General features: G+C 30.7%; 1 protein-coding gene across 10 annotated transcripts in view; it reads right to left on the bottom strand.

Moving 5' to 3' along the window:
• Nucleotides 1-24,190, bottom strand: part of tnc (tenectin) — a 72,059-nt gene that overhangs the window by 14,764 nt on the left and 33,105 nt on the right. For all 10 annotated transcript variants that reach the window (XM_070646228.1, XM_070646231.1, XM_070646233.1 and 7 more), the window contains exon 2: nt 21,103-21,202. In XM_070646228.1, the coding sequence (XP_070502329.1) occupies nt 21,103-21,184 (82 nt within the window). In that variant the 5' untranslated portion in view covers nt 21,185-21,202. The remainder of the gene's footprint in view (nt 1-21,102; nt 21,203-24,190) is intronic.

Below are 24,190 nucleotides of genomic sequence, written 5' to 3'. Positions count from 1 at the left end.
CTATTCTAGTTACCATCATTTTTAAACAATTCCTTATTGAATCTGTCAGTAAAATAAATAAATAAATCTAGATAATCCAATACTTTTACATCAATTCTGCCGAATTCCTTAATTGGATTGAAAATAAATCTCTCTAAATTGATGAAATTCCCGTCAGAAACAAACAACCAATTCTACATAAAAATGAATAAATATCTCCAATTTTCCACTAATCAAGTCTCAATTTTCAATATAAAAAAAGATTGTAGAAAAATGCCTTCAAGCGAAAATTGCGCTTATTTTTAATACTCCAACCTTGAACTCAAAAAAATGAAATTTCATAACATTTTATCTCTTACAAAATGCCAATAAAAGTAAAAAAAAAATTTTCTTTTCTTTACCACACACAGGTGCAAATATCATTGAATAGAGACGAAGTGGAAGAAGAAGAAAGTAAGAGAAGAGAAGAAAAAAATTATTCATGTTAAGCGTAAGTGAGCTAGTAAGTGAATGTTTTTTCTTCTTCATCATCATTCGCTGAGCAACAACGCATTCCGTTTAACATTTTATTTGAAGTGCTTCTTCAATTACGATATAATTAATTCTCGAAAAATGAGAATCCATCATAAAAGATTCAATTAAGAATTTTTTTTAACGAATCATTTTTTTTGTTCTTAAATGCGTCTTTTGATGCGAGGTAGAGGAAAGTAAATTGAATGAGATAGAAGCTTGCCGTACATTGACGGTCGGTGATGGATCTGTGAAACATTCTGGTCTTGAGATTATAATCTAACTGTACCATGTCTGTGTGTTACATTCTCCATTCTTGGCATATTCTGAATGCTCATCGTAATTATTTTATAGAACCTTGCCTCAACTGGATGCTCTTTTTTTATTCTATCATTATCTTTCGTCGCGCCAGTTTGCTGCTCACATCTATTTACGTTTTTATAATAATTTTAAAATTCACAGCAGCAAACTATCAGGCATCATGCGTGCTGACACCTTTAATAGCATCACTATAGTGAGATAGATCCGTAGATAATTAAATTTGCAAATATTTTTTAGCGGTTTATTCTTATGTCTCTTAAGTACCGAGAATCTACATTCAATTGTGATTGACAATCGTATGTCCACACATATTAACGTATATGTGACTATATGTTGAATCAGATTGATCATCACGATGATGTTGATGGTTATTCATGAATAAAATATTGACTTAAGGGACTAGAGTGTCAATAACCTCGGGGCTTTTACTGTCTCTGTGCTTTTTTTTGCCTTTTTTGTGTATTCTGAATAAACGGAAGGGATGCAGGAAGTTAAATTTGTTAGCAATGTGCTTTTTGGAGCTTGAATTTGACATGATTGACAATGGATTAGATTTTCTTTTTTTACGGATGTCCCACATCGTATTTTTACATTTTGATTTCTCTGTGGTTTTAAAGACTTTTGTGGAACTTGTTGTTTGTTTTGTTAGTGTTATAGTGAGCACAAACATTGACAAAATAGGAAAGCAACAGAAGTTTTTATGTACTGAGGAATCAAATTTTAATATTCTAACCCTAAAATCACGTGGAAATTCAAATTTTACGAAGAAAAATGCAGATAATAAATAAAAATTTCATCCTCATATGTTGCATACATGATAATGAAAGCACAGATAGATATTAAAGTAAGTGAGAAATATTTCATTGTGTAGGATGATGAATCACATCACATCCTTTTTCATACATTCCTTCTGCAACAATAGACACAAATTCTTACACTCATATAAATAAGGTAGAAATTTTCAGAATGACAAATTCATTTTCTTCACATTCCTTCCATAAATATTGTGTAGTAAGCAGCATCCTTAAGGAGCGAATAAAAGAAAATATTTTATAATCAATCATATGAATGTGATGGAAAAAAAGAGATTGTTGTGAAATTGCTATGTAGGATTTGCATGTTTCAATTTATCGACACTATAGCTTCTCATGACAACACCAACATAAATTTATATTGCATGCAAGATAAAGAATTTTCTAAGAATTTTTGAGATAGCTCGATGAAAATAAATCTTATAATCATAAGATTAAGAAGAGAGACAGTCTAGCTGTTGAAGCATGCTATTATGCTATTCATCATTATAGGCATCAAATAAACACAATTATAGTCCCGACATCATCGCTACACGTTGAATATGTAAACAAAAATTTCATCATTAACAGCAGTAGCTGCGGTGGTATGAACAAAAATAAAAATTCTCATTCCGAATGCTGGTATATGGTAATTATGATGTTTTATGTAAAACGCTGTTCAGAGGTAATGAATATCAATTTAATGGTGGTTCATGGAGATGTTTTTATTAGTTTTGAATTTAAATACTGTTATTTATTGCATTATCATCCTTTTTTAGGTCTATGATTAAAATTTTCTCATTTGAATTGATAGAAAATTTACATATTGTTGCCATTTTTTGGGTAAAACCAGAAAAAGGTAGAATTTATCAATATTTAGCTTTGAGAATTCAACTTTTGCTACTTTGTTCTAACAAATTGACTTATTTTAAAGTTCAAATCATGCGTAACATTTGATAAAAATGAAAAAAACTTTTCGAAGTGGACAAAAACACGTGGAAAATATTCAAACATTAAAAAACCGTTATTGATGTAAAAAATCAATCTAACCTTTTTACGTAAAAGCAATAATAAAGGATTGACGGACAATAACAGTGGTTTAATTTTATAGCCCTATAAATTTTAATCACATTATAAATTTCGCATTATTATTCAAATCAATTTTTTTATTCATTGCCCATTCGCACATCAGTAGAGTCAATTCGTAAACAAATTTTGCCGAGTTTATATGTTATTTTTTCCTCTGATTTATGATACACGTTTAAACTCTACGCATGTTATAAATCAAGTTGAAAGGTATACGAGACCCAAAAAAATCATTTGAATTTTCCACCATCCCCCAAAATTGTTTTAGGGTTAATTTTTTGTGGGTCTGAGAATTGTTTTGTTCGAAACTTTTCAAATTAACTTTAAAATACCTTTTTAGATATTACGAGCACGTAAAATAAATTTTCGATGTAGCAAGAATAAAAAAAACGTGAAAATGGGTAAATTATAATCGACAGTAAAAATATCTGTGAGATGTGATGAGCTTTCAGAAGCATATTTTTGAATGCTGAAAAAATGATTATTTGATGATGATGAATTGGAAGGTGTTCAATTGAAATGCAATCAATTATTTCTGATAGGATTCATCGTGCTTGTCAGAGACTTAATCAGAGAATATTAGGAGCTGTCTAAGCATCTAACCTGATTACACACCTGCGGTTATAGCAATTCCAACTGATAATTCATCCCACGTACCATTTAATTTCTCAATCATCATAAAAGAGAGTAAACCAATTTTTCACGGAAGATATCTCTGTGGATACAAAGTTAATCTTTGTTGTGAAGCTTTTTATAAGCTTCAGAAACTTTTTAACCATCTTCATATTCCTCCTTGATTTGTCAGTTTGAAGGTGAATCGATTCTTCGTTATATATTACTCAAATTACTCGAAATAATTCTTCATTTTTGTTGTTATTATTATTAGTTAGAGATTCGAATGTAATTGAATAAAATGAAACTTAATAAACCTGAGCTGAATTAATATCATCCAAACTTTGACCGTAAAACGTGGGCTGGATGTATGCATGTATATGTGAGTTATGTGATTTACAATTTTGTGGCTAATATTATTACACAGCATGTGTTCTGTGTACCTTATTGGAAAAGTCATTCATCAAGAATATGTGAAAGCTTCACATAGCACGCACTATATGTATGAGATAATAATATTGTTTCAATTTTCTCCGTATGTGCTGTATGGAGATAATGTATACAGTGAGGGATGCCTTTTTGAGGGTTTTGTTTTGACTAAACAGTTAATCGGATTGTTGGAAGCATTTTAGGGATTAAGGATTTATTTTTGAATTTAACGGTATAAGATGATTTGAATTTTATGTGTAATTGAACTTGAATTTTACATATCAAATGTAAATATTTAAAATTGTGGTGAAAAAATCTAAATTTAGTTTTTAATTAAATTATATTGATATTTGTGTGAAGTTCTAGTGAAAAAGTGTTGGATCTGACCAAAAGCAACTTAATATCATAGGTAAAGTCGAAGTTACGCTGCATTTGTGTCAAATTTCTTTGAAAATTTCATAAAGCACATGAAAATTTCTAATGTTGGATATAATTTCCAAATCTGGTAAGTACCACCGTAAATTGCTGTAATAACAATCAAAACAGACTCAAATTTAGATTCTAAAAACATTCGCCTCAAGTTAAATATTCTATAAATCTCATCAAATCTGTCTGTTTTGAAAACAAACAATGTTTTCTAATTCAATTTATTCGAAGAGGTTTCATCCTCTAACATAGCCGGGCCTAATAGATTCAACTGTATTTATTTATATAAATTCATTCAATTCAACAATAAGTATCATCTGGTACATCTGCTACCCTTCGTAATATGAGATACAAAACAAATAAGAAGAAAATAAAAAAACGAAGAAAATTAAAAGCTCTTCTTTGCCTTATCTGCAGCTTCAACTCCCATGGTGTTTTAATAAAGTTCATAAGAGTATAGAGAAAACAAAGAAAAAAAAAGAAGGCAGAAAATACTGATGCGATGAGATGAAAATCCCTTCTTTCATCCTTAATGCGTCTTATGGAATTTTGTGCTGATACTGAAATATAGTAGATATGTAGATGAATGGAAAGTATATATGAGCATAATAAGAAGGATTTTTTCGCACGCAATATCAAAATGAGTATTATAAATTGTAACTTTCGTGGTAAATGTGTGAGAAGTGAGGCAGCACCAACCTAATGAAAATCTACCAAGTCATTCTGTGGGTGTGAGAAAGGAAGTAAACTTAGCAGAAGAGAAAGAGGAAAGTTAATAAAGTTTTGCGTGCTGCAGAGTTGGTGTTGAGTCTGCTGAGGGCTATCTACATGTTTTGGGATCTGCTTGTGATTAATTCAGCATTCAGAATGGCTTTGCCAAGGCTCTGTCTTAGGTATATTCTCATATTGTGAGGTCATCAATGGGAGGCACACTAGGTATGCAAAACAGATAGTTTACTAAACTACAAATGATTTCGGGACTTCAGTACCTGAACGATCATTTCGCTACAGACAACATCCCTGAAATATCCCTTTACATGCTCTGCCGCATGCTTCATGCCTTTCCTTTTTCAACCCATTCACATGTAATTGTACATGTGTGTGTTATTAAAAGCTAGACTTTATCGTTTTACGAAACTTTTTTTCTTTGTTTCTATAGCTTAATCGACGAGAAAATCGTTTTCAATAAAAATGCCAATGCTGCTAAATCTCACATTTTTGCTTCTGTTTATGCTACAATAACAAAAATTACATGCTCTTCTTATTCTCGTCAGTGAATTTTCTGCTCGCTTTATTTTCTGTTTCGCTAAACTTTTATTTTTTATATTTTTTCATGCCAACTTGCTTGCCTTCCTGCTTGCCTGCCTTGTGTGTTTATCTTACAATTCATCCATAAGCTTCTGTGAGTGAATCTGTTTTAATCAGTTAAGGAAGCAACTTTGCTATAAAATAACTAAAGAAATGCTTATTGTTACTAAAGAAACTACTTCTATTGAATAGACGATGAGGTAAGGAACAATGATTTTTTTTTTCTTATTGTTTGCTGACTAACTTCATCCGCCTTATTTCAATCTCTAAGACATGAACGGAAATCATGGTAAAATTAAAATTGAAAAGGATTCAAACAACAATGAGCAAATCCTTCCTTTATCCCTCTTTTTTTTGCCATTTTCTTTTTGGCATACTCATTTAACGGTGGAGTCTCGTTGTGAATTATAATAAGTGAGTTTTGTATAAAAGATAAAAATTAATTACGCAATTTATGGAGTAAAGCGATAAGGCAGTTTATTGAGTGGAAAATAATATGTGAGTGCAGTTCTGGCAGATAAATGCAAAGTTAATTAAATTCTCATCTATGATGATTGCTGGATGTTTTTTTTGGGGGTGAATTGATTTTGGAAGGGATTAATGTGAATTGGCTGGAGGGGAGATGGTGTGATTTATTGGATAAAAGTAGATAAAATTGTCGGCCCATTTGTAACGGCTTTGAAATATTTGAATTTTTGAACATTTTTTGGGATACAAATTCCATCAAAAATTGAGAATTTCCAAGCATTTCCGAATAACTTTCCATTTCAACAAACAATCCCACAACATCTCAGTCCTTAAACCCAACGAAAACTCTCCACTTAATTCACATTAAATCCCATTATCGCCATAAGAAATGTAAAGCAATACCCTCAGCTTCAAATATTTACCAAACCACTAAAATTCATTCCAGCGAGCAACAAAACAAACAGAAAAATTTCCATAATTTTCTGTCCACTCGACAAAAAAATAAAATATCCAATTTAAGCATCTGAACCTTCCACTTAATCTGAACATCAAAGGGGAAATATATTTAAATTTTGTGCAGTAAATTTTACAGCAGCAAAATCCACAAAACAAATTAAAAAAAAAATTCTGTGCAAATTGCAAAGGGACATATTCAGTCGTTGCATTTTCTATATGTAAAGGAGGTTGACTACATACGGGCATGAATAAAACTTTTGCATTCGATATGCAAAAATGAAATTTTTTTTTATCACTGATTTTCCTCCTCTTTTCCCTTTCGTTTTTGCATTTTACGTACAGTAATCGGCAGTAGAAAAAACATTAAGTGGGTTGTTGAGCATGCACACATTTGTGTATGACTTTTTAATAAGTATTATCGTCAAAACAAAAGTGCAATTGAGGAATAAAGAATGGAATCTATTCTATTTAAGGGACTGCTTTTTAACAGCATCAGCATCAGTAGCTGCACATAGAATATTCTAAAAATATATATAGTAAAATTTGCATACATAAAATAAAATTATGCACATAAATCTTGTAAAATAATAGAAGAAGCAAAAGAATTCCTTTCTGTTCAAGATTCGAACTTAAAAAAAATATGAAAAGATAAATTTTTTATAAAGCAATGAGCTAGCAATGTCTCGGAGGGAATAAACTCAAGTTCTTTTATATTAGTTATAAGAAAATACAATAAAATAGTTTCATAGAAAAAGCAAAAAAGGAATTGCTGGAAGGAGAAGAAAAATGAAACAATTTTTGGGGAAAATAAAGTTTCTCCTTTCTCTTTTGAAGGGGGGCTATTTAAAAATGATGTCCGGTATTAGATATGGACTGGAACTGGATTAGACCATCCATCATAATGCTCCAAATTTAAGTACGAGCTAGATTGGTGAAGCTGAATATGATTGTTTGTTGTGCAAGATTGATGTAGGTTAGACTCGCGTTCTATCTGCCTAACCTAATGTCTAGAGTCGCAACTCAATAGCTAAATTAATGTTAGGCTAAGTTCAGTTCGAGTTTGGTGCTAACTCAGCCCAACTCTAACTCCAGGCTGGACTATTCGCCTTTTAACATATCCTTCGAAGCAGACACATCCTCAATACCCATCCTGTGCCTTAAATAGTTCCCCATAACTAACATACAACTCCCCCCACAAAACCAAAACTTTGTATTTTAATCGTAAAATTATTGAACACACAGAAATGGGAAAGATCCACAAAAATTATATATCTTAACCATAGGAATTTGTAATGAAAACTTAAAACTTTTTTTTATTGAGCACAGAATGATAACGCAGGATTCTCATTTTATCGTAGTAAAATGACGAAGCAGATAAAATTTTATATTCATCAAAATTACGTAACAATCAAGCAAGACGTACATGAAATTTCAATTTAAATCAATGAATCGAAACAACCAGAAATAGAAATTGAGTCATTGATAAAATATGACAAGAGTGATGATGTAATGAGGATGTAAGAGAATGTTTGAGGAGGTAAGAGGGTGAGGATGGAGCACATTAAGAAGAATAAGTACTTATGTGAATGAGATTCTTGATGGATGTGACTTTATAAAGTTTGCAATTTGAGTATTTAAGATTCACAGGATGAAGTCTTGTGAATGCATCTTAAGAATATTTTGGTTTTTTGAATTTTTAAATTCACATCTTCAAAAGTTGAATTTATTCTGCATTACTGTACATGGAGTGTCCCCATATAAAGGCACATGAGGTAACCAACTAGACTCACTGCAATTTTGGTCATTAAATTCATTTTCTCTCAAAATGTTTGAGAATCTGTGCCTTCAAACGTTTGAGAATCTCAGTTCCAACATATTTATCTTCGGTTCTATTTCTTTACTCTTCGTATATTTTTTTATTGTCGCAATTATCTCTAATTAGCCAACAGATAGACAGCATATGGAATTTAATCGGAATTTTATGCGCCTTTAGCTAATGGATTATTGCACTATATAGCAATTGATTGATGCTTTGTATAAGCTAAGCTAAGAAGATTTTATGCTTTTAATGCACTTTTTTCTTTCTGAAGTGTTTCATCAACAATAAAAAGAAAATTAAAGAAGCAATTGTGCATACAATAAAATTGAGGTATAGCTGTGCATTGATTGTACTTTTTGAAAAAATGAGGCAACAATCCAATTCAATTAATGGAAAGAATGTTACAAAATATTTTATTTTTGGCACTTGGCTTGATGCTTTTTGGATAATCCATTCATTAGCCCCAACAGCCTCAATTTCTCTTCTTGTTCCTTTGTCTCATCTCTTCAAATCGTAATTTTCTAATTAGCGAATTAGTAAAGATTAGTTAAGTGTTAAAAGCACTTTAAAGAATCTAAATATGAAAGAATTTCGCTAATAACAAATCGATTAAATGGAGACGAGCGAAAAGCTATCATTAGCAAAAAGATCATAATCGTTCTGAAAAATTTTCAATTTACACTCGTCATTCCGCATCTCCATGCCAATGCCTATGATAATGGTAACAATTGGGAACAATAAGAAATGGTGAGAGATAGAAGTAACAAAAAAAAAATATTATTACGCGCGCCAGCGAAAAGGCAAACATTAAATGTGATGTGATGGGAGGATAGGGGAGATGGAACAAAAAAATAATGATACTAAAACGTTCACTAATTGAATTTTGCACATGAGATGTAGAGACAAAAGAGGAGGAATAGAATAGCAGACATAAAATGTACAGAAAAAAAATAATCCAGAACAGTAGTTTTGTTGTCGCTTTTTTTAGTTTTAATGTTCCTTCATCTTCAATATCTTTCCATCTTCTTCTCTCCTTTAATCTGTACTATAGGTAATGCCCTTGGATTTTCTGCACGTTGTTTTTATTTTGTAGCGATTTTCTATGCTGAGAAAATTGTTTACAAATTCATTTTGTCTAGCTTTACTGAGAATTTTATAAAAGTTGGATAATTCTTGCAACTTTTTTCAAGAACATGAAGCAGAAAAATCAGCAAAAGCATTAATTTCTTGCAAAATAATCAAGAAAAACTTTTTGAAGTGAGCCGAGATGACGCAATTTTATAAATTTTCAAAAATATTAAATTCGTTAAATTTTATTCCATCAAAAAACCTCAAAAACTCAAACAGTCTTAAAATGCTCTCCATCCATCCACTGACCACAATATCATCAACTTTACTTCCAATAGAAAACATAATACTTTCAATAACATAAGATAAGCCCTTCGCCTTGTATATGAGACTTAAGCATAGAATAAAGAAAAAAAAAATGTAAAAAGCTACAGCAGGTTTATGTTGCTATTCGTTAGATAGAAACCATTTCGTGCCTCGCGCGAGAGCCCATAAATAAAGTTTAATGACCCAAACGCTCTACAACGTCTCATAAACATTCGCTATGTATATGCTTTATATTGCCTATTGTACGTTTTTTTTTTTTCTTTTTTTTTCCATCTCTTCTTCATCTTGCTGTTTTTGCTTGCATCTTAAAAATATTTGAGACATGTCATCAATGCTATGATTCATGGACAGCAAAATATTTTCTTCTTTACATCCAAATTGTTAGCATAAAAACTGTTAAATTTAGAAAGATATGTGAATTATTACGGGAAATTATTGACATAAGAATTAAAATAAATTTATTGTTCTTAATAGCGGCTATAAACGGTGAATTTGCAAAAAAAAACTCTTTTTTGGCTTTTTTTTTGTGTTTAATTATGTCAAAACGAAACATCGCAAATTTGGGTCATTCACATACTTAACAAGAGAGTGGAATGAAATGAAGCAAAAGACACAAAGACAACACTGTGCAATACATTGTACGAAGATAATGACTTTTAAATTAAAGAGAAAGGCCTGGAATTGAATAAAAATAAAAAAGGGGAATTCGAATTCATCCCACGATTCCAGAGAAGTCGCAGTCATTTCCCTCAGGTGGCAATTAATTTAACTTCACTGTGATACTCGTAAACAACACATAAATTCACATACAACGAAATGATTAAAATCAATAATTCGTATAAAAACCACAGAAATAAATTGAGACGCAAAGTGTAATTTTTGGGTTTCGAAATAATGAATTTATTCCATTCGCCATTCTCAAGCGGTTCCAGCGAAAAATCTATAAACATTACTTTCGAGTTTTCATAAACGTAAATTACAAGGCAATCTAGCAAAGTTCTTTCTGACTCTCGCTTCCCCTCGTTATCAACTGATGACGATCTGCTTCTTTCTTGTTCTTATTTGCACGCTTTTTGCTCAAATTTATGGATCGAATTATTCGTTTTGTCTGCTATCGGAGTTGTTTGTAAATTGAATCAGTCATAACTTAAGAACAAAGGGATTGTATGTCTTCCGGTTTTGTGAATTTAAGTTCTCGCCACTTTTTCTTGGAAGAAATGCTGATAAATTTTGTAAATTGATGCTTAAATTGCAGAATAATTGGGAAACAAAATTACATGTGAGCTGAGAGGATGGAATTTCGTTTGAAAGGATGGAATTTTCTGAAATGACTTAATTTTTTTGAAGGGATATAATTTTGATAATCAATGGGATAGAATGTTCTGAGAGGATGAAATTTTTACTGAGAAGATAACATTTTCAGAATTTGAATGGAATTTCTTTCCCAAGAAGATAGAATTTTCAGCTTCTAGAGTTTTTCTCACATAATTCCATCCACTATTTCCCACATAAAAATCCAGTTATGCAGTTCTAACAGCAGATTCTCAGAATGATACAACAATTTCTTTATTTTCTTTCATGTATTATGCAAATTATGTATTAAAAAAATGCCGGTGAATCGGCCTTTGATTTTAATGTTAATTTTAAATTCCACTATAATTTGATTAAGTCAATAATTTTGCGGTTCTGTTGGATTAGACGATTCTGTGTGAAATAATAAAAGATCTTTAGAATACTTTTTACACTCAAAAAATCAAATTGAAATTCTCACCAGACGTGAAAATTTTCATCAAGAACATAAACATTATTTCTCTTAATTCCAATTTCGACAAAATTCATTTCGTGATATGATCATTAAAATAAATTTTTATCATTCAATAAGCAGCAGATTCAATAATAAATGATTTCATTTTCTCGTCTTGATTACATTTACAAGGAATCTCAAATTTGATTCCTTTAATTGACGCACATTCGAGAATCTCAACGCGTTCATCCAATTTTGTTATTTTTTCTTCCAATTCCCATCAATTTCAAAATCGAAAATGAGATTATGAATTTTTCAGTACGAGAAAAGAGAGTAGATGAGAATTTTTGGGTTGAAAATTACAACTTGGATTGTAAGAAGGCGCATTCTGGGAAGATTAGATGGAAATATTGAGGAAATCTTATTTGATCCTTTAAAATTTGCGATAATGAACTCAAATTATCCAAAAACTTTTTATGTCGAATGACTAGAAGCTCAATGTCGCCAAGTTTAGGATCAATTTGCTACAAATCTCTTGAGTTATGGTCTATAAAATGATTTCCTCAATAAATGAGGTCGCTTTATTAATTACGTATAATTTGTATGGATCTAGAACTCAACATTATCTGACAGATCAGCATAAACGTGACATTGCATATAAACATCCCCAAACAGCAATCAAACCAATTAATTTGACAAATGACCGGCCAAAAACATCTTCCCATTCCCAACCTTTATGAAAAATTCTGCTAAAAAATTTTCTGCCCAAAAAAAAGGTTCAATTGCTCTATTAAAAGAGATAGAAAAGAACATCGATTTAGAATAGAATCAGAGAAAAGTAGAAATGAAATAAAATTTTATGGTTCGATTATGCTTTTTCATCTGTTCGTACAAATTTTTCGATTATGATTAGCAATAGAGGAAGCATGTCATTGACCTTAACGAAATCTCATTTTTATTTAGCATTTCTATGCGAAAAATTCTCGTATAGCTTTAAGGTAGAGATTCCAACAAATCCCACGTACATGTATCAATATACGTATTATGCAATATTGAAAGGCCTCGTTTATATTTTAAATTAACGACCGTCAATATTTTATCCTTTTTTTTGCTTATCTTATTACAACACTTCTTATTAATCATTCCTCCTATATAATTTCTTCATTGCATAGACTAAAACTGGTTATTTAGCTATTGAACATGATGCGCGAACTCATTCACGTCCTGACTTCTAAAACTGTTCTTTCGATTTACTTCGTAATCTTTGGTATGTATAAATATTATACTATATGCTAAAGGAAATGTGAAACCGTTAAAAATACAAAAGCGACATCGATATTCATACTGGTTTATCATTCACAAATATCTTCATCCATATGCAGACGAAAAAGGTATATAAAAAAAAGGTAAAGAGGTGCTTAAGGGATTTCTTTCTCTTTTTTTTTTTACCTTCTTTCAAAACAAATTATGTGATGTGATGCAATATAACATTTATAGAGTCACAACCTCAGTCTTTACGCACGAGAAATTGAGCTCAGTATTTATAAATATTTACACAATGCAATGCGAGAGTTGTAAAGAATCTCAGTCAATGCAGCGTTCGAAAATATACAACAAAAAAACTTGTTTTTTTCCTCTCAACTCTTTTTTGTAGAGAAAAAAAATATTTATCCATGATATTGTACGGTAAACAGTCCGTTCGAAGTCAAAGCTAATTATTATCCTTGACATTGACTCTTGAAAATTGACGTGGCGCTGGCCGTTGTGCAGCTAGTCTCAGATGTAAATAACTCTTTTTTTTACTTCTCTTTCTCACACTTTTTGTATCCATTCGTCATATTCCGTGAAATGAAAAATTGGTTTTTGCTACTTCTTTAATGAATCATTTTTTAGCTGGATTTTTTGAAATATGAGATTGTATAAAGTACCATATTTATTTTATTGACACTGTAGAATAAATTGTGAAATTTTTAAAACAAATGAATCATTCCTGTCGCTAAGTACTGTCTTGTTTGAATTGTGCCATCGTGTATTTACATGATTTAGTTGATTTATTGGAATTAAAGGCTTAAAAGATGAGAATTTGTTGAAAAACTTTTTGAAGTGGGAGAATTTTTTGATGAAATTTGTATTTGAATTTTAAAAATCCGTTAGAATTATTAATAAACATTTAGTCATAAAATTATTAGAAAAACTCAATATTTACAGCCACAAGCTATAAGCGCTTTACTCATAACCAAAAAAAAACCTTCCAACTCATCCATAATTGAAAATCAAATCACTGTTGACGTTTTTCTCTGTATAATTCGCATACATATGTTGATATTATAATAAATGTTATGGCTTTAGCTTGTAAAACGATAATGGAAAAGAAATTTGCATAATATATGAATCAGACATCATTAATAATATCATTTTTTATGTGAATGAGAGATCAAATTATGTAAATTATGGTGTGTAAATAATTATGGGGGAGCCTATCAATCATAATCGTTTATTGATGAAATTTAAATCCATAAAATCGATTTATTGTTTGATTATTAAGGCATTCATCGCTTAATTTCGGCCTCTTTCATCTTTGTTTTCGAATGAGAAATATTAAAAAATTCAAAATAAACAAAATACAAGCAATTTGCAATCATCAGTTTCAATGATTGTGAGAACAATCAGGCGCGCAATTATTGAGTGTAGCGGAAACTGCAAATAATTCATGCTATGATTAATATAAACGCACAAAGCGCCAACACGTTGACATTGAAAATTGATTTCTCTCATCCGCCACCGCAAAAACGACGATAATCTTACTTTACATACACAATATGAAGCACTTGCATTTTCATATCTCTTTTCTTCTTCTTCATTCATAATAAAATTTGCTCATTTATATTCTTATTCTTGCAAAATTCAATAATAAAGATCTCCTCCGTAGATGTGTGATCATAATATGAATCTCAATGTCAAGAACTCTCGCTTTCTCTAGTTCTTTTTTTATTTCATATTACGTATGATCGTACTAGTAAGTAGTCAACAAAGTAAGTAAAGTGAGTTAGTGGATAAGTATGGGATCGTTCATTAATGATGTCTATTGGCAATAAGCTTACATGAACCTATAGTTCTGATGATCTAAAGTGGGTTTGGCGTAGTAAGGGTGCTTGACCTCTGGATCTGATCTAGTGACTCACTAGATTAGGACCGATACCAGCTGATCACTAGCTAGTCAAGTCAAATACCGATTCTCAAAGTCTATTGCTCAAGAACCTAACACTAACCCCTCATCACTAAAAGTCAGACATCATTAATGAACAACTCCAAAGCCAAGTCAAACTTAATTTTAGTCAGTCATCAATACATAGATATGAGATGTGTGATAACGAAAAGAATAAAATAGACACGAGAATGAAAGAGATATTGTTACTGTTTGTGAGATGCGGAGATTAATGCCTTCCTCATAATAAGCCACATTACCTACATATGAAATAAAAAAAATCATCATAGCAAATAATTTAATTGAGAATAGCCAACATTGAGTGTGCGAGTGAGGAGATTCTTATTATATTGCGCATATATCAAGATATTTGCCATATATTATTTGCGACTACATGTCTTTCTATGATACAATGAAATAAAAATGCTACATGATTGATAGTTCTCAAAATTCTATTCAGGATGTCATCAATTTAATTCTCTCTTTTGTCCCTCATGATCCGAAAAGATTCACATGATAACATCCAGAATGCATTTTAGTTTAACACGATTTTAATATGATAATAATATTAAGAAGAATATTTGTGATATTATATCATCGCAAACAACAAAGTAAGGCAGTGGGATGGAGAATATGAAACACATATCTTCAAGCTATCAAATTTGTTATATCATTGAAGATATAAAATTAAATTGTGACGAACATAAATCATGAAATTAAAGTAAGCAAAAAAAATTTCTCTTTTAAACATTAAAGTGGCTGTGTTATCAATCATTAATATATGTCAAGATCAACGCACTTAGAACTTCCTTGGAACGTGATTTTTTTGCTCTTTTTGGTAATATATTCGACACATTAATCTATATTTGTTTTGATGTGATGCCATTCAGCTTTTTGTTGAGGCGTAAATAAAGTGTCACAATTGAATAAAGTTTGCGTGGTTCGCGATCTTTTATATAATAATTTAACGGTAATTTTAGATTTGAATTATCAATTTAAAAATTTGGTCATCTCAGAAAAATTCATTCATCTTAGTTTATTTACAAATTCTGAATAGAAAAGTTTCAGTGATTTTCAATTTAATTAATCAATTTTATCGTCATCTCTATTGAAATTAATTCAATTAAGGCACATTAAAGGCACGAGCTGTACAAATTTCCCATTCATCTGGACTTTATGTATACAAATTTAATGTTTTGTCTACAATTCATTAATTTTCTCCTCAACCTTCGAGCATAATTTTGCAATTCATAAATAAAAAGTGTGACAGACTGTAACGACAGTAAGTAATAAAACAGCTCTCATTTAGAGCAAGAAGAACACAGAACTGTCTACAAGAAATTCGTAAGAAAAAAAAAATCTTATGCAAATTAATATGAATGCTAAATAGCTGCTCTTATTACAGTACCGCAGACGAAATGTTCATGTCAAAAAAAGTAATTGTCGACTCATTCACTAAAAGGAATGGTAGCAAAAGTACCGTTCTTTTTGCAAAAAATAATCGAAAAATAATTTTTAATTTCTTTCTTTCTCTCAAGCCCAAAAATCGCGGAAGTGCTTAATGTAGTAACAAAAAGTTAATGTAAATCATGTTCAGAGGAAAGAACCGAGTAGCTAAAAAAAATTACGCGCGCCTAAAAAGATCGTCTCATGTGAGAGCCAAACACAAAAGGTTCCGGGCTGTGTAATTAACCACTTTTTATGTGTTTTTATTTCTTTAGCGGTTTATTTTTTTGTGCTTTGCTGAAAAAATAATCATTTCTTTTTGTTTGCTACGGTTTTGAATGTCAAAAACCTCATTTGCGGCACACACAGAGAATACAGGAAAGAAAGGGAGGAGATCAAGAATAGAATAGAATCTAAAGATATTTTTGGCATCTCAATTAGGGTATTATGATGTTTTTCGCTAATAATATACGATTACGGAAAGAAATTAGAAGGAGGGGAGCTATTATAATTAGATAAAATTAAGTTATGAAAGCATAAACATCTCTCTTTTGTCAAGGTATGGACAATTGGTCATTGAGCCTGTAATTTTGCAAAATTAAAACGGGAATCATTGAATGGAACGGTTTGTTTGATATTCTCGTCGATACGCATAATTATAGATCAATAGGCATTAAAAATTTGTGATTGTATAACAAATAAACGAGATTACATATCATATATGTACATTGTACACATAATTACATATCAAACGCACAATTCAAGTACACATCAAATTTATAAGATTACATGTCAATGCATATAAATTACACATCATCATCATCAAATATCACATGAATGTTCATTTGATGGTATATCCAAAAAATATTTTGCTTCCCATGAAACGATATTTCGATAACAGCAGTGATTATTACTGCAATAAACAAAAAAATAATAATATTTCGCATGAAGCCGCTATTGAGTAATTAACAGACAAAAGCAAAGCAAAAAAAAGTTTATTCTGTTCAATTCTTTTCGCCTCTCGACCGTAGAGAAGGTAAGCCGAAAAGAATTAAGAATTTTTTTGCGGAGTTCGGTTCATGAACTTTATGGGCTCAGCCAAATAAAATGCTGAACGAGAGGGAATTGAACTTTATATATTGAGATTGAAAAAAATAAATATAAATTAATTTCATGCGAGGCTCGATTGACTTTTAAACTTTTATATCCTATGGGAATTGATACATTCCTTATTTTATGTGGATATTGAACCTTTTTAATGCATCAATGAGATCCTTATCCCAATTACAGTTACGTTCTTTGCTCACTCGTCGGATTTTTAACAAATATCATTCGAATTTCAATCAGTTTTAAGACTTGTGACTCGATAAAAAAGCTTTCTCACTTTTATGTCTTCTTATTCGCGCATACGCTTTTTACATTAATTGAAGATTATGTTTTATTTCATTTTGTCCGTAAACTTCTCTCAATTCTCTCATTCGACAGGAAGCAACAGATCAGCTTAGCGTTCTTCTTATTATAATTGCTCATAAAAAGTGATTGTTCTGAAGATAATTGACGTTTAAGGTAATTCCATTATAATTTTCATCGTTTTTTTTATCCGAATTTGATTTAATACTTGTTTTCTGATTGTTTGCAGAGTCGTGTTGTGTTCTTCGTTTTTTTTTTGGATGTTTTATTAGAGGCAAAAATTTTGATTGAGATTTGTTCATGCATAAATTGGAAGATTCTTTTGAAGTTTACTTCTTTACTGTTATGTTAGGCTTTTTCTCAACTGCTACTTGTTGAGGAAATATGAATTGAAGCAAAAACTAATTGATTTGGGATTCACAAAAAAGATTTAATGTAAATGATTTGGATATTTTGAGAGAGATTATGCTAAAAGATTGGAATAAATGATTGAGGAAGTGAGAATGTAGAAGAATATCTGAGATTTGATGCAGGGATTTGAAAAAAGATGCAGCAGGAGATGCAAAATGTTCTTTGAAGCAGAAGATTGCTCATATTCAATTTTGCATCATTGATCCAGAAGATCGGTTCGTTGAAATTGCTTTTTGCATCACTGACGCAAAGTTTTGCATGATTTGAGCGAATTTTTGCTTCAATAAAGCTGAATCTAAATTAGAACAAGCTGATTTAGCATCAATGTTCTCAAATCATTACTTTAATGATGCAAAAATAAACAAATTCAATTAAATTTAAATCTCGCATCATTACTAAGTCTAAATATTCAAATACTGTTCCAATTCTATCCTTAACTGGAACACCCGTCCTATAAACATGCAAATTTTAAGCTTCACAAGAAGAAATCTCGTTCAAAAGCAAACAATCTTGCGAAGAAAGTAAATGAAAACATAAAGTATAATAAAAGTCTTAATAAATTGTCTACAAATTGTTCATTTTAGATAATTTCATATTCAACAAGCTACATTATCTTGTTATAACATGAACAAAATATCCAATTGAATGTTAAACAGAGAAAAAAACTGCGCAATCATCATTTCGTTGACATTTTTAACTTTCATACATTTTTTGTGTGTTGATGCCTTTGAACTTGAAAGTTTAACAAAAGGGTTAAAAATGTGAGAAGGTTGAAATTGATGCAAAACGAGTAGTCAATTTACTAATAAATTACGAGAGAAATTTTATATATGGAACACGTGAAGTCAGAGAATATTGACATTGCAAGGTTCAAGCATATCATGTCATGTTTATCTAAATAACACGAAATAAGAGAAAATAAATATTATTAATTTACACAGACCCCATACGGTGTCGACACTGTACATTTTCAACCTTATTTAATAATTTCACTTGAAATATCAAACAATAAATTCAATCTAAATATTGGTTTATAGAAGATTAAGCCAAATGGCATCGAATTTCAAACATGCGTGATTAAAAAGTTAATGGAGTTTGTGTTTTTTATTCTTCTACTTGTGCAAGATAAGATTGCAAATACCTCCCGATCTTACTTTCCAATTTCATGTTCATTTTATGTGCTGCAATTCACTCATCAAAATAAAATAACCTCCTAAAATGAATTTAATTAAAGTCATAAAGAAGATTGGTAATAAAAAATTTAAAAATATAAAAAAAATGCTTGTAAGAGAAAATATAAAAAATTCTCATCTTTTTCAACAATCAGCGGGAAAGCAGAAGAAGAAATTTTCATTCTTAGATTGAATAAAACATGAAGCATGAGTAAGCGGGATGGGAAATATCAGTTTTTTGAAACTTTTTAGTACATGTTTTTTTGGAAATTTAGGTTGTGGATCTCTTTTTGATTGACTGGAATATAGAAAATGAAATTTGTGTATGCTTGCCACTTTTTTGAAGATGTTGCATGCTATTTTGATTGAAAATTCGTATTATTTACTAAAATAATTAAGAAATACTTTTTGAAGTGGACTGAGAGGGTAAAATTTCCTGAAGGGATACAATTTTAGAAAGTTTGAATTCTAAAACACCGTTAAGCATTTAAAATATGCGTTGCATATTCAGTAACCACAGCAATTCAATAAAAATCACTAAAATATCGTGTCTTTCTTGTTCTCATTTTTTATGACTTCAACATCAAATCATGACGATGATGAGGAAACATATGACTCAATTTTCATTATTTTCAACCCAATTTCATCTTCATCATCTCCATAAGCAGCAGAAAAGTGCTTTCATTGTCTGCCCAATTCAATCAATACCAAACAGCGAATAACTCAAAATGATTGAGACGATAAACTGCTTAATCATGTGTCGATCACTTCCTTCCCAATCCAAAAATATTCTTTTTTTCCTCTTTTTACATCTATTCTCCATTTAGACGCCCATCAACGACCTAATTAGGCCTTACTTGCGATATATTTTGATATATACGATGAAAAATTGTCTGGCATGTTTTGCTACATGCTTGCTCTTTCGATGATCTACATTACTAAATGATGGACAAATAAATCAAAGCAAAATGAATAATTAATTTTCACACACTTACATCTGGTTGTGTGGAATCGAACTAAAAATGCCAATTTTAAAGGCACAAAAATTGATTGGAAGTCTAACAGATAGAATGGGAAAAATTAAGAAGAAGAGGGATAGATTATAATTGGATAATTGAATCAATGCCAATCGAGATCACTTTAATGAAACTGTAAATTTTTTATATATTTCACACCGCTATTCTTTACAATTCCTATTGCCATTCAATATTCGATCTTTTTTTATGTATCTACCTTCTCATTCGCATTTATTGCCAATATTAATACTGATATTATTCATAATCGCTACTTATGACTCTTCGGAATCATTCATATTCATATTCATGTGTGAGGTTGCCACCAAAGGAGTCGCGAATTAAATTTCTTTTATGTCATACAAAAATTCGATATTTAATTGTATGTGTAGCATTCAAGGGGCCATGACCTAACTGTATTAAATTAATCATCTTCAGGGCTCCGTGTGGGATCTTTTGGTGTGGTTTTAGCACAACGTGCTTTATCAATGCTTTGATTTTTCACTTTTATGCTTTTATGAAGGTTTTGGGTTTTGTTTAGCTGTGCTTGCCAACTTTTTGAAGATGTTTCTGATATTTTGGGTTTGTAAATCGCAATGGTTAGATAATTTGTGTAAAAATACTTTTTGAGGTGGACTGAGGGGATGAAATTTTATTTGAATTTGAAAAAGTCGTTAAATTTGATTTAGTCATCGTATCAACATTCCTTACTCATTCCATCAATAAATCAATAGTTATTAGTCATAAAATTAAGACGAAGCATCAACCTTCATCTTACTCAATGTAAAACAAAAAGAAATTTCAGCATGAAGTCATCATCATTTAATAAAAAAATGTAGGAGACCGAAGGACTAGTGAAATTGCCCATCGATAATGTTCATAAAGATGAAATTAATGTGAAGTTGTGATTAAATCAATGATTTATGATGCAATTAGTGAGAAGCACTTGTGCACATTAATGTCCACATATGGATTTTGCTTGTTCACGAAAAAAAATAATGTTATTGATTCGATTTCATACGATTATGGCATTCAAAATGGTCATGAATGCTCACAAAAATGTCGAATCCTGATGGGTGTAAAATAAAATCAATGACATACCTGCTGTTACGGCTAATGTTAATGCTAATACTATCAGTGCTCCATCTATGAGCCCTAGAAGGCAAGGATTCCTTCTAGTCATGCTGACGTCTTTTTGATTCTGAAATTAGAATGAATTAAAGAAAAAATTTGGATTAGATAAATAGAATTAATTAAATTATTTATAATTTATGCTTCAAATGAAAAAGGGATTTTCTTGGGATAAGGGATGAAATATACTTTTTTTGAGGTCTAACGATACACAAAACAGTATTAATCATGAAAAAAGTTTTCCTTTAAGATTTATGGATTGTCTTGTGAAGGAAAAAGTGAACCTTTTTCATTCATGTCATTAAGCAGCGCCATTACAATTTTTTTTCGTACCCGACAATTTCCTGTAGCTAGAAAAATCTCAAAAAAAGATGTACTGTAAGAAGTAATTAACAAGAATTTTTATCAAATTAATTTATGCGTCATTAAACAAGAATTATCGCGTCTACTCTTGAAATAATTCAAGTCATAATCCTCTATAAAAACCATTCATAATTTAATAAGGAACGATATTTATTTAATCCAATTTTACAGCCAACAATCTTGCAATATAAATCAAATCAGCTTTTATTTGAAATTAATGGGGCTTAAACAGATGAAAATTGAGACGAAAAAGATATTTAGGTAGATTATAAAGTTAGTTGAGGCCAGAGTCGTATCGATTCATCAAAATTAATTTACAAAAGTGATCTTTCATGTAATCATAAAATAATCATCGATGTCGATAGACCTTTTCTCAATTATTCATGATGAATTTTCCTCTAGAGGAACTAAGTTGATTGTGTGATAATCAATTTTGTGGCAAGAGAAAAATTGAAAGTTTTTAAATGTTTTGAGGATTTTTCTTAGAATTTTGAAAATTGAGATGAGTAAATTGATGAATATTTTAGGGTTTTGAGCTATTTTGGGTTGAGTTTTAATTGAATTTGCTGAAGTTTTTGTTCAAGTATTTGAGAAAAATCGTTAAAAAGTTTGAAAATTTTAAATTAGCTGTTGAAAGGTTTTGAATTTCAAATATTTTTCAACCGTTAAAAGCTTTTAAAATTCAATTTTTAAGAATTCAAATCCGTTAAAATTCAAAAAATATTTAACCGTTAAAAAGCTTTCAAATCTCAACTAAATCTTCCCATCAAATTACCAACATCTGTCCACATCTATCCACAGCAATTTTCATTCCATCCGTACAAAAAAGCATCAACGAAAATTAAGAAATTTACATAAATAGCCAATGAAATTTTTGTGTGAATATCATAAAGCTTGAAAATTGAAACACATTGTGCTGAGTCGTCATGACTATGTATCTGGCTATATAATTTTAGAATTCTTTACGGGCTCCTCTTTAAGTTGCTTTTTTATTTTTATAAAACGCACATCGTATCTATTCAACATTCACTTCTTCTTTTTACCGTAACAATCATTCATTCAATAATCGACAACTTCCTTTTTGCCAGCCTTCAAATGAAATTGCAGTATAAAAATTAATATGATAAAGAGAATATCATGTTTATGTATACATATATACATACATTCTTATTTCGTACCTGATTATAATGCAAGACTCGAGGAAATATTCTTTTAAAAAAAGAAGTTATTAATTTACGGCTGTCAAAGGCACAGCAATGAGAGCATATATTATTGACATTCATAAATAAATTCTAATTAACTCAAGATGAAATGCCTTAAAGTATATTTCAATCATTTCGCACGCGGACTGGTTAACGGTGCATGAATAATATTTAATTCCATTGCATTTCGGGCATTCACTGTCGATGGAAATTTCCTGACATGATATTATATAGAATTTATTTAAATTAACGATTATGTCATGAAAAGATTGAAGTTGACGTGGACGAGAAAATAATGCCTTTATCGACATGCCGAAATTTTCTCTCGCACGTCCAAAAAAAGGTCTTTTTCAGGTGGGATCGTAAATTCTTCTGATGATACCTTTCATGATTAAAATACATTGTTGGACGTGCAATGATACGTGAATGTACTTTGGGCGATGGACACTTATTGTGTCAAAAATATTAAAGGCACGGCATGCATGATTAATTTCATTGCAATTTGGTTGAATGTTTATAAATCTGAAAAATGTTGGGATTCATCTCAATTCAATCATTTTCAGAAGGGGATTAAGAGATAAAGATTGGATTGCAAGTGGACTGGATAGGTACCGATCCCTTATTGGTACCGACTGTCTCAAACATAAGCTTTAAGTATTGTAGCTATAGCTCTGTCTTAGTTGATCGACAAAGCAGGGACCATATTGGACCATAAAATGCCTTCCTGATGCACCAGACAGTAATCCTACCTTCTCCCTTGCGACGACCACATCCACAACCCAAAGCATCAACCCTGCTCATCAAAAAATTGATAAGCCTTTTTTAAGCAGCCTTTAAATCCCCAAAGGTATTGTCATCATGAAATTATAATTGCAAGTGACGCGAACGGCTGATAGTCACGGTTAAATATTTCAGCGTATAAAGCGAGGATGATTAATGAAACGTCAGCAATGATGCGTCGACGCTTCTTGTCCCTTCTTGTTTGCTTGAATAATCATTTGTCGTAAAATCGTAAGCTTCCACCTCATTAAATTATTTACATTTTTTATTCGCACATCTCCTGTGTTTTTATATTTTATGGCTATACAGTCTATTTATGTGACTCATTTAAAAATGAAAGGCCGATTTTTATGTCAATAGAAAGAGAAACAGCATGAAGTCCAAAAAATTATATATACATGTAACATATTACCGTTGCCGCAATTTTAATCTGTGCTGAATATTTTTTTTGGACATTTCTTTGACTCAATTCTATTTTATTTCGGTTCCATGGATGATTATAGACGGAAAACATAATGTGGTAGATTATAGGTAGGAATTGGTCAATTATCTATCTTTAGATGACATATTTTTATGTCATTAGCTAAAATGTAAATGGAACTGACCCGATTAATAAACATATATTTTTTGTGTCTCGTCTAAATCCCTTCTAGCCATTAGGTGCACTCGTTTATAGACGAAAAAGTAGCTCAAGTTTTACAATGTTGTTACTT

The sequence above is a fragment of the Chironomus tepperi genome, unplaced genomic scaffold, assembly GCF_022539635.2.
Source record: "Chironomus tepperi strain 1889 unplaced genomic scaffold, CSIRO-AGI_Ctep_v1 contig_359, whole genome shotgun sequence".
Taxonomy (NCBI): domain Eukaryota; kingdom Metazoa; phylum Arthropoda; class Insecta; order Diptera; family Chironomidae; genus Chironomus; species Chironomus tepperi.
Note: the sequence above shows the minus strand (reverse complement) of the source record. Positions and strands in the feature narration are given on the sequence as shown.